General features: G+C 41.7%; 1 protein-coding gene across 1 annotated transcript in view; it reads right to left on the reverse strand.

The window, feature by feature from the left end:
• SPMIP7 (sperm microtubule inner protein 7) overlaps positions 1 to 15,165 on the reverse strand; it is a 30,581-nt gene that overhangs the window by 7,314 nt on the left and 8,102 nt on the right. Inside the window, exons 4-6 of the mRNA XM_059073993.1 lie at positions 14,111 to 14,187; positions 9,330 to 9,371; positions 7,706 to 7,813 (exon numbers count right to left, since the gene is read on the reverse strand). Of these exons, the coding sequence (XP_058929976.1) occupies positions 7,706 to 7,813; positions 9,330 to 9,371; positions 14,111 to 14,187 (227 nt within the window). The remainder of the gene's footprint in view (positions 1 to 7,705; positions 7,814 to 9,329; positions 9,372 to 14,110; positions 14,188 to 15,165) is intronic.

Genomic DNA, 15,165 nt, shown 5'->3' on the forward strand with positions numbered 1-15,165 from the left:
TGATGCCTTACTCTTACCCCCAGACATTCTGATTTAATTGGCAAGCGGTGTAACCTGGGGATTGGGGTTTTTAATCTCTCCAGATAACTCCCGGGGGAAGCCAGGTTTGGAAGTGTCTGTTTCAGGCTTGTTGCAGGGACCTGGGTGAGTAAACCAATGCTGTCCAATTCTAGGCAGGGCCCTTCAGGGTTTCTTGGAATTTCCTTGAAGAATTGCAGCCGTATGTCAGAGAGGTAACAAAAAATGGGGCAAACTCATTCATGTGTCGTGTCTCTCCCCAAACGTTCATTAGAGCTTCCATGCATGTTACAAAGGAAATCCCCTTCCTCTGCGTGAGAGGTTTTTTCCACTGCCCCTAAAACACCTGCAGAATGAAAATGCCTCTGAAGTCACAACCTTCCGTCAGAGCAGTTAAGAAGTCAAACGTGGAAGCAAGTGATGTGTCGGTCCCAAGAAGGGCTTGATTTAAAACGTCACCCCACTATATGTGCCTTGTGGCATACGGGTTTATTGATGTTAAACGGTATTATACATTACGTTATAATAATGATATTATATCACATCATATCTAAAAGTACCACCCATGCACTAGTGGACTAGATTCAAGATAAGCTGCTTAGGCCTGAGAAGTGAATTCAGTTGCATAATAAACTGCCACATATTTGAAAACGAAAGTCCTCACCCACGCTGCTTCTAAAATCTCTTCCATTTAACCCTTTGGCAGGGGCGTCACAGGGGGGCTTTTTTCCATCTTAAGTGCGACATGTTGACCTTATATCAAGAGGAGACCGGTCTCTGGGGGATACTCTGCAGAGCTGCGGCTGATGGGTGACACGGTGTTTCAGATGGAAGAAACAAAAGTATTAAAGACACTGAAATGTACAGGCTCTACGAGAATGTCCAGAGCAGTTGTACATTCAAACCCACTCCCCCATTTAAGGAAAGCGAGAGAAACAGGAAACCATTTAAAAATAAGCGAAAAAAAAAAAAAAAAAAGAAAGAAAAAGAAAATAAACGAAGTCTTCATGTTTGCCTTTGCTCCATAGCTGCTATAGTCTTTTGAACACCTTTTTTGGTACCCAATTCCCACAATAAGCCTAGAGTTGGTTCGCTAATGGGTGAATTTGAATAAATTGTTGCCTAAGTTTACAGCTAATTGGTTTTGCTCAGCAAAGCATAATAAAGTAGAAATTAAATAACTTGAGAAATATAAGGAACTTCAGTAAGTCAGTTAGAAGGAGGGAGCCCAGATGGTGTGCAATGAAAAGCTAAATAGAAAATAAAGAAAACACGGAGAAAACCATGTTACATGTAGACCATAGGTCTTGCGTACATGGATTAGAATTCCAGCGTGCACACGTTCTTTCTCTGTACCACAGGCCTGACGAACCCTCACTGAATGTGCACCCTTGAGGACACTTAACATGAGGTGACTGATTCAATCTCCCAACACTCTGGGTCGCCGGTCCTGGTATCATGCCCCTGTCATGGATGCGGGCACCGGGGCCTCAGAAAGAGTCTAAGTCACGTGCCCAGAGACAGCCGAGCTGGCAGGTGGCGGGACTGACCCGGCCCAGGAGGCCCCCGACAGCCAGGCTGCCAGCCAAGGCGGCAGAGCTGTGCCGGGTCAGGCCGGTCGGCCGTGTTCAGGGTGTGGGTGTCGTGCAAGTTCAAGTCATTCGGACCCTCGTTGATGGAGAGCTATTCTGTGTCAGGTACAGACCTAGCGGAACTCAAACGGGCCTGATTCCTGACAGCGTTCACATTAAGGAGTAACGTTGTTGAATGCACAACTAGAGGTTTCCAGAACCCAAGTGGGGGCAGAGATCACCGAGGCACAGCTGGAGCCAGAGGCTGAGAGGCACACGGAAGGGGAGGCGTGGGCTCACAGTGTCCGAGGCCTGGCATCGGCCTTCGGGGCTGCCCCCCGCCAGCCCCGTGACCCTGGACACAGGGGTGGGGGGATTTGCAGCTCCCTTGCAGGGGGCGGGGGGCCGGGCTGGCCGGGCCAAGTGCTGGCCTAGGGCACGTGTGGACGGAGAAGGAGGCGGGCCTGGGAAGGCTGAGGGGAGGGAGGGCCTGGGAGCTGTGACTGGTTTCGCTGATCGTTCTGTGAGAAATCGCAAGAAGACCAGAGTCATTCTGGCCACTGGGCTGTGCCCCCCTGAACGCAGTAAGATGTGGCAAGATCTCCAGGACCTGCTCAGGGATGAGTTGCACCCCTACCGTCGCCATGCTCTAGGCGGTATGTTTTTCTCCCTCTGTTCTCAGGGAACCTTCACCTCTTGCATCTGGGAGGGGACACAGAAAGGAGCCGACAGCCCCGTCAGAGAGGGGCTGACGCCCCGGAAGCTCTCACCGGCCAGAGGCTGCCCTGGGGTCTGAGGGGCTGTTCTCCTCGCCTCTCAAGGAGTGAGTACCTGGACCTCTTACATAATTTACTCGGCCTCAACCTCCTCATCTGTGAAGTGGGGAGAGAACCTAGTCCCCCCCCCCACCCCCCCCCCCCGCCTCTGGCTTCATCACACTGCTTTGAAAAACAAATGAGAGAGTCGATGTGAAAGTTCTCAGAAAAGGCAGAAGTGCGGGTTAGCGTAAGGAACTGCTATTCACAGCCCTTCTTGGACCTGCCTTGTGGTCAGATTTGGTTAAGGGTGCAGCGCCCCCCGGGGACGGGCAGGGCGGCCCCTTCTTCCACCCTCGGGCCTTGGCCCAGGGGTGCCTGGAGGTCACTTTGGACAATTACTCATTATTTGCAAATGCTTCGTCAGAGAGACGACAGAGGTAAAGGCGCAGTGAATACGAAACTGGGTGAAGTCCTGAAACAAAAGATTATGATTTAGTGGAAGACAGCACGGCGGAGGCGCCAGGCTGGTCTGGGAAACCAGACGGCAGTGTCTGGAAAGCACCGGCTATGGGGTCGCGGGGCGCAGCCCCTGCTCTGTCACCTGGACGTGCCTCTTTCCTGCCCAAGCCCCAGCGTCCTCGTTGGTAAAGGGAGGGGCTGGACCAGCCGAGATGCTCGTACGTGAGAGCCCACGTGGTCCATGGCAAAAGAAAAACACTCTCCGTTTTCTTAGGAAAGGGCAAGGTTCCATGCTTTCGGATCTGCTGTCACACGTCACTCTGTAGTCAGGCACTCCGCACTGATGACTCCTGAACGCCAGGCATTTTGAAACAATGTGGGCCACAAAATAATTACTAACCGAAAACAGACTTCTCTTCCATCTCATTTTATAATAAGCTCTTGCAAAGACTATGGCTCTAGTATTTAAGAGTAGGATGAAAAAACAGATTTGGAAAAAAATGGTGGTGGGGGGGGAATCTCTACGTTAGTCTTACCTTGTTTGCTTGACACAGGTTATAAGTGAGGATGGACTTTTTACCTTTTTTTGTTGTTGTTGTTAATTCCTACTCAGTGCCTGAGCTTCAAGAGCTGTTGAAGCCAATGGATATTGTGGATTCTAGTCCCTGAACTAGGCCCGAGTTAGAAGTTAGGAACCTCAGTGGAAACTGAATTAACGTCTTGAGTTCCTTAACGAAATATCTTCCAATAACTGGGCATCACTACCAAATCAGAAAATAGTTTATTAATTTAATGAGAAAGCTCATGCAATAATTCTGCTTTTAAGGAGTTGTTCTACAGAAATGGATGCATAAAACCATGCAAAGATATATGTGGAGGAGGTCTATTGCTGTATTTTTTTTAGCAATAGGAAAGATTTTAGTAACTACTTCGCCTATGTGAACTATGATATAGCTTGTAGTGGAATATCACGCAGCCATTAAAAAGGATTTTCATAGCCCTGCATAGAGCCTGGGAAAACGTCCATTGCACCTGTCAACCCAACACCGCCCCACACTTGCATACACACACAGCAACATGCGGCGACCTACAGGCAGAAACTTATGCACGTTGGGCGGTAAAGGCTAAAACATATATCACTTCTCAATACTGGCCCTGAAAATTAAAGAGGTATTCTACTATTGACAACCATATTTGAATTGTTTTGATAATAAACACAGTCAGAAGGAAAAGAATATGCTATTTGGTGAGCTTTAAGGCCAGCATTGAAGGTGTGTGTGTATACACATTGGACATAAACTCTGGTTCCACTGTACATTTTTATAATACTTCCAGGAAAGGATTTTGCAACATGCTTAAGAATGTTTAGGTATTTTGACCTCATGATCCATTTCAAGGAGTCTCCCTTAAGTAAATAACTCCAAATTAGAAGAAGAATCACTTAAAGAGCGTTTGACAGCATTATTTATCATAGCAAAAAATGGAAAGAGTTTACATATGTAACCTAAGGGAACTAGTCAATGATAGTACATCTACACAAATAAAAAACCATGATGAGTTCATAATAACATGTACCCATGGTGATGTTGCAATGTTCAGGTAGTAAAAATTATATATGTACTCTGATCATAGCTATAGAAATATACACAAACAAGATTCAGGATGACAGATGGAAATATGCCAAAATATTAATAATACCTATGTCTCTGTGTAAAAGTTTAGTTATTTTCAAATTGTTATTAATTTTTCCTGTACTTTTTTCTATAACGATCAGATTCAGTTCTACAATTTTAAAAGTTATTTTTAAAACTATCAGTATAATCACCGCCAATACACTGGGCATGTCAGATGGCGTGGTGGCCAGAATACAGAATCAACGAATGAGGAAAATTTGAAAACATTTACCCTTTGGGGAAGTTGGTGATTCCAACCATCTGAACCCAAGAGGCAGTAGCCTTGACTCTGTCTGAAATGTGGCCTCCACTGAAGGAGTAGCGGCAGGTACAGCTCCTGTCCTAATTGTCATGGGTTATGAGAACCTTAAAGATGATCTCATAAACATATTTCCCTTTAAGAAAGTTTAAGATGAGGAAGCAAAGGAAGAGTCATATTTGCTTTTGAATAGGATGGTGCTCTACTCTACTGGGCACAAAGTAAGTTTATGTGTTTCTGGGTTTTGGACCTTATGCAAATGACGTCATGTTGTATGCAGTCTTCTATACTTTGCTCAGTGTGGTACTGTGGAAAGGACACACAATTTTGTTTAGAGATTCAAGTATATGTAGCCAAACTATCAAGCAAAGCAAGCAAAGGATAAGCACGAAGTCTGATGTGATGACTTCTGGGCTGGGAAAGGAGACCAAGGAGATGAGGTTGAAAGGAATATACAGGTGGCTTAAAAGATACAATACTATGTCCTTAGCTAGGCCCGGGGTGCACAGGCATTTCCTTGTTATTTTACTTTATATGTTACATATGACACTGTACATTTTGTATCAGTAGCTCATAATAAAAAATGGAAAACCTTTCTTTGTGTTAAAAGGTTAAGATTCTGTTAAAAAATGAAACCTCATCCAAAGAAGAAACTTTGCAACCTTGGAGGCCCTCTAGTGGCCAATTTTGGGAAGTACAGTTAATGTCCAATTCTTTTACATAATCCATTCAACTTCCTTTCCTTAAAAACACTAATTAACAGCAAGATGAGCTAGAACGGCATGCTCCCAAATTTACTCAAGTTAAATGGTATGTTCTACATCAAATTTTTAAAATGCTTCCAGACTGCTCTTTACTATCCTTGAAGAATGACCCAGAAGAATACATTTTATTCTTTAGCAAGAATGTTTCATAAAACATTCCAAAATTCAGATGTACATTTCAAAGGAGAAATAAAATTGTATGCCAGTAGGATATTTTCAGTTGGGTTTATCCTCATATTCTTTCTTGAAATTTTTTGAGAACTGCCACGTTTAATAGCAATAATTTCCTTGCAGAAATTATGGAAGAATCATAACCAACGAACCCTTCCTCAGGACTCAGCTAAAACATCACAGCCTTCAAGTCTCGTGGGTGAAAGTGGCCTCTCTGTACCACTGAGATCAAAAGCACTAAGCTCACTGCTCAGGAGACTTACTCCATGCTGCCCTATATTATCATTGCTGGGGTGCAGGTTAAGTCTTTGTCACAGTACATGGAATATTTTATGTATTCTCTCCTCTTTTTTCTTTCTTTTGTGTTTTTGGTTGAAATAGATCAACTCATTTCATTCTTCAATGCAATAAGTTACAGAAATATATTTTAAAACCAAAGTTAGGGACTTCCCTGGTGGCGCAGTGGTTGAGAGTCCGCCTGCCGATGCAGGGGATACGGGTTCGTGCCCCGGTCCGGGAAGATCCCACGTGCCGCGGAGCGTCTGGGCCCCGTGAGCCGTGGCCGCTGAGCCTGCGCGTCTGGAGCCTGTGCTCCGCAACGGGAGAGGCCACGACAGTGAGGCCCGCGTACCGCAAAAAAAAAAAAAACAACAAACCAAAGTTAGTTTTGAAGCCTATTTTAGTTTGGCCAAGGAGTCAAAAGAATTAGAGAGCCAGAATATATAACACGGGAAAATTCAAAATTATTATAGGGTGTAGAATAGGTCTGAAGGACAGCCAATGTGAAATTTAGCTATTTCGTCTCATGGGCACAAATGATGTTTTAAAAAAATAGAAAGCAGCTAACATTTAAAATACCGTCGTGACTCACACTATATAGACTTGCAGGGCACCTCCTGCAAGGTTTTCAGTCACCGCAGAAACTGATGGGGTAACAGGCGTGATGTGGAGCAGCTCAGTGGCGTAATGAAGACAATGTGGTATGTATATACCACAGAATATTACTCAACCATAAAAAGGAATGAAATAATGCAACTTTGCAGCACCATGGATGGACCTAGAGATTATCATACTAAGTGAAGTAAGTCAGACAAAGAAAGACATATCATACGATATCACTTATATGTGGAATCTAAAAAAAGGGTAGAAATGAACTTATTTACAAAACAGAAATAGAGTCACAGATGTAGAAAACAAACTTATGGTTACCAGAGGGTAAGGGCGGGGAGGGATAAATTGGGAGATTGGGATTGACATAGACACACTACTATGTATAAAATAGGTAACTAATAAGAACCTGCTATATAGCACAGGGAACTCTACTCAGTACTCTGTAATGACCTATCTGGGAAAAGAATCTAAAAAAGAGTGGCTATATGTGTATGTATAACTGATTCACTTTGCTGTACACCTGAAACTAACACAACATTGCAAAGCAATTATACTCCAGTAAAAATTAAAAAAAAAAAAAGACACAGAACGTCAGCTTCCTGTAGTGTATCCTGTGAATCCTAGGGAAGTAATTTCGGAGGCTCAGTATTTCCACTGGTGAAAGTGAATATATACATACTTTTTGTATATATTATATATATAATATATTCATGAAACATAGCATGTAAAGATATATTGCATATATACGTAGGCGCCCAGGTTAGTGAGTGCTCAAAACTATAATCTCCTTTGTGAGAAACTACGGTCCTTTCAGGAAACAGGTATCTTTCTTCTCAAGCAGTGAGTAGCACCAGGTTGTTTTTTTTTTTTTTTTAATTTTATTGAAGTAGAGCTGATTTACAATGTTGTGTTAATTTCTGCTGTACAGCAAAGTGACTCAGTTATACACATATACACCCTTTTTCAGATTCTTTTCCATGATGGTTTATCCCGGGAGATTGAATATAGTTCCCTGTGCTGTGCAACAGGACCTTGTTGTTTATCCAGGGCCGGTTTTTAATTGCTTCATCCAGTGCAAAGCCCATGACCACGTTTCCTCCTGAATAAGAAAGTGAGGGGAGTAATCGTAAGTGGAACTCACCAACTTGAGCTCGTATAAAGAATTTCAGAGCTGCGAGGCTTGGCGAGAGACGTGATGTCTCCGCGGGGGGTGTCAACGTCATCAGCGTTTGTAGAGTGCACGCAACCCCTGTTAGCATGAAAAGAACCGTAGACAAAATAGATGCACACCTCCTAACCTGCAAAGGAAATCTTGCCAAAATAGATCAAAATGCAAAATGCAAAAAATTAACCATGGTGATGGAACAATTTGCCTTAAAAAAAAAATAAAGTAAGGAGACTTTCTCTCTCTAAAGTAAGAGTTGAGCTTCGGTCTGGGCCAGAGTGAGAGCAACAGCTAGTTTGTGGGTTTTTTTTTTTTTTTTTTTTTTTTGCGGTACGTGGGCCTCTCACTGTTGTGGCCTCTCCCGTTGCGGCGCACAGGCTCCGGACGCGCAGGCGCTCAGCGGCCATGGCTCACGGGCCCAGCCGCTCCGCGTCACGTGGGATCTTCCCGGACCGGGGCACGAACCCGCGTCCCCCGCATCGGCAGGCGGACTCTCAACCACTGCGCCACCAGGTAAGCCCCTGGTTTGCGTTTTTGAGCAAAGAAGCAGCTGCTTCTGCAGCTCTGAGCCAACTCCTCCCTGGAGCTTGGAGGCAGCCGGGGCGAGGCAGAGATGGGTGTCGTCATAGCTGAGGGGCCTCCTGCGGGCACAGAAACGGGGCAGGTGCCTGGGATTGTGGACAACTGGCGATGTGCCTGTGAGAAGGTCCAGTTAGTCCACAGCGGTGAGAGGGTGTCCCGCGGGCACTTCTGGGGCCACTCGTAGGAAGATGAGTCAGCTCTAAAGTGGAACTGGCGTCATGAGGGGGGAGGGCAAAGATGAAAGGCCCAGATTCCTCTGTTTTCTTGGATTTCCTTTGTTCCAAGGTACTGTGATCTGAATGTTTATGCCCCCCCCCCAATTCATACGTCGAATTCCTAACATCCAAAGGTGATGGTATCAGGAGGTGGGAGGTACTAGGGTCATTAGTGTTCTTATAAAAGGGACACCACGAGCTCCTCGTTCCCTGACCCACGCGTGGACACAAGTCTGTGACCGCTTGGCCGTCCCTCACTTCCAGCCTCCAGAACTGTGGGAAATAAACGTCTGTTGCTTACAAGCTGCCCAGTCTGTGCTATGTTGTGACAGCAGCCCAAGCTGACTAAAGCACAAGTTTTTTCTCCACTATAAAGCAGAGAAGACCCCAAGGGCGGATGACGGGACACCTGTGCCGCCCACGGAGAGCCAAATTTAAATAGAAAAGCAAGAGATCGCATTTCCTGCCCTTAGCTTTGCTGAGCACATTGCAGCTTCCACATCAAGTGTAAAAGCCTTTCTGGTTGACAACACCCAATATTAGTAACATCCAAGGTATTTTATTTCATAAAATAACCAATTTGGGAAAACTGAAAATACTGCTCCCCCTTTCTTTCTTTTAGTAAAATCTTTAACACATTTTTGATGAAACTCTGGACAGGTATCAGGCTAGGAAAACATTAGAAATCTGTTAGAAAGCCTAAGCTGTTTTAAAAAGTGAATTACAAACATGAGTGAGCTGAAAGCAACTACAATTTAGATGTAAATCTAGTAATTTTTAAAACATTAAGAAACATTGCTTACGTATAGAGAGGAATGCATTTGCTTCTGGAACTTGGACTCACACTTAGAAAAAGAGAAAACATGGGCAACTGAGTTACTGACATTAATAAACATCAAATGATTAGATTATTTCTCTTATTAAAAAAAGTTTTCAGAGATATCCCATAGGAATGGGCTTCCAAAAGTTTGTAATGTTAAGCAGAAAAGATTTAAAGATGTCGTTTTTAAGTGATGAAAATCAAGCACACAACAAATTGACTCCAAACAGCCAAGGACACGTAAGTCCCTGTTGACTCCTATGATTTAGTTCCAAAGCCTCTTCTCCCGGGTTTTTCTTTGCTGCTTTTGTCCTCAATGGTTAGACATGTCATATGTGGCAAAGCTGACCTCTCACTTTCTTAGACACGCAGAAGGTCCACATTTGCCTGGCTCTTACTGACCATCTAGTGTAACTCTCCATGGTGGAGAGGAAGCAACAGTGGCCCAAAGGAGTTCAGCGACTTACACAAGATTGCAGTTATTTAGGGTGCTTAGAGGAGCTTGGGGTTTATTGTGTACTTTCCCTGCTCCAACCCTAGAATCAGCCATTTTTTCCAAGGATCTCACAATGTCTTTTATTGGAGAGTGGCATTTTATTTTTTTAATTATTATTATTTTTTTTTGTGGTACGCGGGCCTCTCACTGCCGTGGCCTCTCCCGTTGCGGAGCACAGGCTCCGGACGCGCAGGCTCAGCGGCCACGGCTCACGGGCTTAGTTGCTCCGCGGCATGTGGGATCTTCCCGGACCGGGACACGAACCCGTGTCTCCTACATCGGCAGGCGGATTCTCAACCACTGCGCCACCAGGGAAGCCCGAGAGTGGCATTTTAAACCAACGTTTTGGAGCTAGACGTGCTTCTGGCTGCTTGTGTGTCCCTGCTTCTAGGCCCTCCCAGAGGACAGAACTAGGACTATCTGGGTGTATTTGAACCCGTGTGTATCCATATATCTACATATATTTCTGTATTTACTTTCTGCATATATATATATAATATATATATATATATATAAATAAAGGGATACCTCAGAGATATTATGGGTTCGGTTCCAGATCACGGCAATAAAAGTGAATACCACAGTAAAGCGAGTAACACAAATTTTTTGATTTCCCAATGCATATAAAAATTATGTTTACACTAAACTGTAGTTTATTAAGTGTACAATGGCATTATGTCTAAAAATGTCTATACCTTAATTTAAAAGTACTTTACTGCTAAAAAATGCTAACCATAATCTAAGTCTTCAGCAAGCTGAAATCTTGTTGCACTAGTAACATTAAAGATCACTGATCATGGGCAACCATTACAAATATAATAATAATGAAAAAGTTTGAAATACTGTGAGAATTACCAAAGTGTGACACAGAGATGCAAAGTGAGCAGATGCTGTTGGAAAAATGGCCCCGATAAGCTCGCTCAAGGCAGGGTTGCCACAAACCTTCCATTTGTAAAAAACACAGAATCTGTGAAGCACAACAGCACAAAGTGTGCCTGTAAACATGAGTTCGTGGGATGTCCCCAAGTCTGATCAGCACCACAGGGCTCATTCTCAGCCTTTTCTCCCTTATTCACCGGTTCCTTCTCTCACCATCTACCAAAGATTTACTTTTTGTCACATGTAGCAAAATGTGACAAAAAGGCACAAGTCGTGCTACATGTTCTTACATGTAGTATACGTGTAAGAAGTGTAGAATTGCCAACCTGTGTCTTGGTGAGAAACACATTTACCAAGTAGAGTATAGATAGTATTTACATACAGTTCTTTTTGTCCTTAGCCTTACAGTTTTGTGTCAAAATACTGTTTCCAAGTTCATGAAGGTCCAAATTTAGGATCACTCCTGTTTTCCCCCATCCACTTCCATGGAGTTATGTCATTTGTTTGTAATACAGATTCACTTGTTACCTTCTGAATTCCATCCTGGATTTTCCCACCATCCTGGTATATATTTCTCTCTCTTTCTCTATTTTTTTACTTTGCATTCAGTACAGTTTGTTCTCCATGGTGTACATACAGTTCCATGGGTTTGACAAATACAGTCATATGGCCAGCACCACAGAACCGTATAGAACTGTTCCATCACCCTAATGTTTGTTTACAGGCTCTTTGTCTTCAGCTCTGTCTCCCTCCCCCAAATCCTGGTAGCCACTGATCTACTCCCACCCTTGTAGTCTCGCCTTTTCTAGAATGTCACATAAATGGAATCATGCAATATGAGATCTTTTGGATCTGGTTGCTTTCATTGAGCAAAATGCTTTTAAGATTCATCCTATTGTTGTGTGTTGCGTTTGTTCTTTTACATTGCTGAACAGTATTCCATTGTATAGCTCTGCTCTAGTATCCTTATCCAATACATGTTTTTCCATTCACCTGTTGAAAGCAATCTTGGTTGTTTCTAGGTTTTGAAGATTATGATTAGAGCTGTTATGAGCATTCACATATAGGTTTTTCTTGCTAATGGGAGCAGCATTTACTAGAGGAAGGCTCCAGGGTGAGTGGATCCCTCAGGAGTTCTGAGATGTGGCAGAACTGACTAGGACTTACAGCTTTTAGTTGAGTAGATGATTCATCATTAAAACAATAAATGCAATGGATGCATAGAAACTGGGTGAGCTATTTGCTATTTTACCACATGACATGTACATGTCATGCTAATAAAGATGCTAATAAAATTTTTCTTTTCTTTTTTTTTTTTTTTGGCTGTGGCACATGGCTTGTGGAATCTTAGTTCCTCAACCAGAGATTGAACCTGGGCCCATGGAAGTGAAAGGGCCTAACCTAACCACCATGGCAGTGGTTAGGTTGAGTCCTAACCACTGGACTGCCAGGGAATTCTCCCGAATACAGTTTTTTATTAGCACTCACGTAATATTAAGAGTCAGCACCAGCAATTTACATCTTTATTCTTTTAAAAGATATTTGAATGGGATTATCAACTATTTCAGCTTGCTGTGTTTATAAGGAACTTATATTTTGGATGTTTTAATCTTTGATTTAAATTATTACCATTCAATTTATACATTGGAATCTATTATTTTTATTGGGGTGTTTTATAACTTTGGTTAATAATCTTTATCAAAACTTTACATATGCTTTTAGAATATGGCTCAATAAAATCGGTTTGCTGACACAACTCAATATTTTTCTCAATACTGTCATTACTTGCAATTCCAGATTCAGCATTTAAACTTGATTATGATTTTGCATATTTCCAGTTCACTATACTTTTTTATTATAATAATAAAAAAAAATCCTTCTTTTTTTTTAACATCTTTATTGGAGTATAATTGCTTTACAATGTTGTGTTAGTTTCCGCTGTATAACAAAGTGGAATCAGCTATGAGTTGATTGAATAAATAAATAAATAAATCAGCTGAGTTATTGACATTAATCTACATCAAATGATTACAGTATTTCTCTTATTTAAAAAAGTCTTCAAAAACTTCAGTCTTCAAAAAAACGTATCAATCAGTTATACGTATACTGATAGGAGATATCCCCATATCCCCTACCTCTTGCGTCTCCCTCACACCCTCCCTATCGCACCCCTCTAGGTGGTCACAAAGCACCGAGCTGATCTCCCTGTGCTATGCAGCTGCTTCCCACTAGCTAGCTATTTTACATTTAGTAGTGTATATATGTCAATGCTACTGTCTCACTTAGTCCCAGCATACCCTTCCCCTTCCCTGTGTCCTCAAGTCCATTCTCTATGTCTGCTGCCCCTAGGTTCCTTAAAACCATTTTTTTTAAGATTCCATATATATGTGTTAGCATACGGTATTTGTTTTTCTGTTTCTGACTTGCTTCACTCTGCATGACAGATTCTAGGTCCATCTACCTCACAACAAATAACTCAATCTCGTCTCTTTCTATGGCTGAGTAGTATTCCATTGTATATATGTGCCACATCTCCTTTACCCATTCATCTGTCGATGGACACTTAGGTTGCTTCCATGTCCTGGCTATTGTAAATAGTGCTGCAATAAACATTGTGGTACATGTCTCTTTTTGAATCATGGTTTTCTCAGGGTATATGCCCATTGGTGAGATTGCTGGGTAGTATGGTAGTTGTATTTTTAGTTTTTTAAGGAACCTCCATACTGTTCTCCAGAGTGGATGTATCAATTTACATTCCCACCAACAGTGCAAGAGGGTTCCCTTTATTCCACACCCTCTCCAGCATTTATAGTTTGCAGATTTTTTTATAATAGCCATGGACACATAACAGATACTCTATATGATTTTCGACTAAGTAAAAAAGTTCTTCAAACTTCTCTGCTCTCATTTTCTATGATGCTGGACATCCTTATCTTGTCCTCTCTCTCTGAGCCTTTCCTTTCTGTTTTGGTTTTATTTTTCAATAAAATATAGGTTTTCTTCCTTTAACTGTTTATTTTAGCAATCAATGTAGGTAAGTAAAGAATTGTGTCTGATAGTCTTTGAATTCCTCACAGGATCCAGGATATTGTGGACACAAAGGAGATGTGTTATTAAAGAAAAAAGAAATACATTTAAAAATCAAATTCTAGGGCTTCCCTGGTGGCGCAGTGGTTGAGAGTCTGCCTGGCGATTCAGGGGACACGGGTTCATGCCCAGGTCCAGGAAGATCCCACATGCCGCGGAGCGGCTGGGCCCGTGAGCCACGGCCGCTGGGCCTGCGCGTCCGGAGCCTGTGCTCCGCAACGGGAGAGGCCACAGCAGTGAGAGGCCCGCGTACCACAGGAAAAAAAAAAAAAAATCAAATTCTACTGGGGAAAAATGCTTACTTTTGTGTAGAGGACTTGTAAAACGAGTCTTTTGCATTATATTTCTTGTTTGATTGTAAAAGTGGTTCTCCATCATCCTAGAAGGGGCAAATAGTAAGTTTAAAAAGATTAGATGTAAATGAACATTGCTAATGTTTTATATTCACCATGCTTTCTTTTTCTCTCTTTCTGCATTTTTCTTCTTTCAAAGCACGTCTTGGATCCAACGCATTTAATGCTTTCCTACTTTCCTCTGTTGTCTTGGAAATTTACATTGTGTGTGTGTGTGTGTGTATGTGAATGTGTATACTCCTACTAATTAAAATTTACAAATATATGTTATTCTACTCATTTCTGATTTTTGGCTTAATAATTTTTTTAAGATTGAAATGTATGTCATTAATTTTAGACCTTTCTTGTTTTCTAATATATACACAAAAGACTATTTTTTTCTTCTTAGCACAGTTTTAACTCCTTTATACAAAATTTGATATGTTTCATTTTCAAATTTAGCATTCAGTTTAAAACATTTTCTAATTTCTCCTGTGATTTCTTCTTTGAGCCATGGATTATTTAGAATTGTGGTGTTTAATTTTAAAATATTTGATGCTTTCCTAGACATCTTATACTTATTTATTTTTAATTTAACTCTGTGATGGTTTGAGAACATATATAGTAAATTACAGTTACTGATATTTGAATGCTAAACAAATCTTGCGATCCTGGAATAATACCCACTTAGTTGTGATGTATCATCCTTTTTATATATTACCAAATTCAATTTAGCAAAATTTTGCTAAGGATTTTTTTGTCTGTTCATATCAGACTAATTTTTGTTGTAATATATTTTTCATATTTTGGTGACAGGCTTCTTTTGTCCTAAATATATTAGGTAAAATGATATTATTTCTTCCTTAAATAACTGATCTTACTCATCAGTAAAACTATCTAGCCCTGGAGTTTTTTCTGTAGAAAGTATTTTGATAATCAACTAAACGATTTAATAGATATAGGGTTACTCCAACTTTCTTATTATGTCACTTTTGTTGTGTTTTCAAGGAATTTTCTCATCTTAG

This window comes from Kogia breviceps, chromosome 9 (assembly GCF_026419965.1).
Source record: "Kogia breviceps isolate mKogBre1 chromosome 9, mKogBre1 haplotype 1, whole genome shotgun sequence".
NCBI classification, from domain to species: Eukaryota; Metazoa; Chordata; class Mammalia; order Artiodactyla; family Physeteridae; genus Kogia; species Kogia breviceps.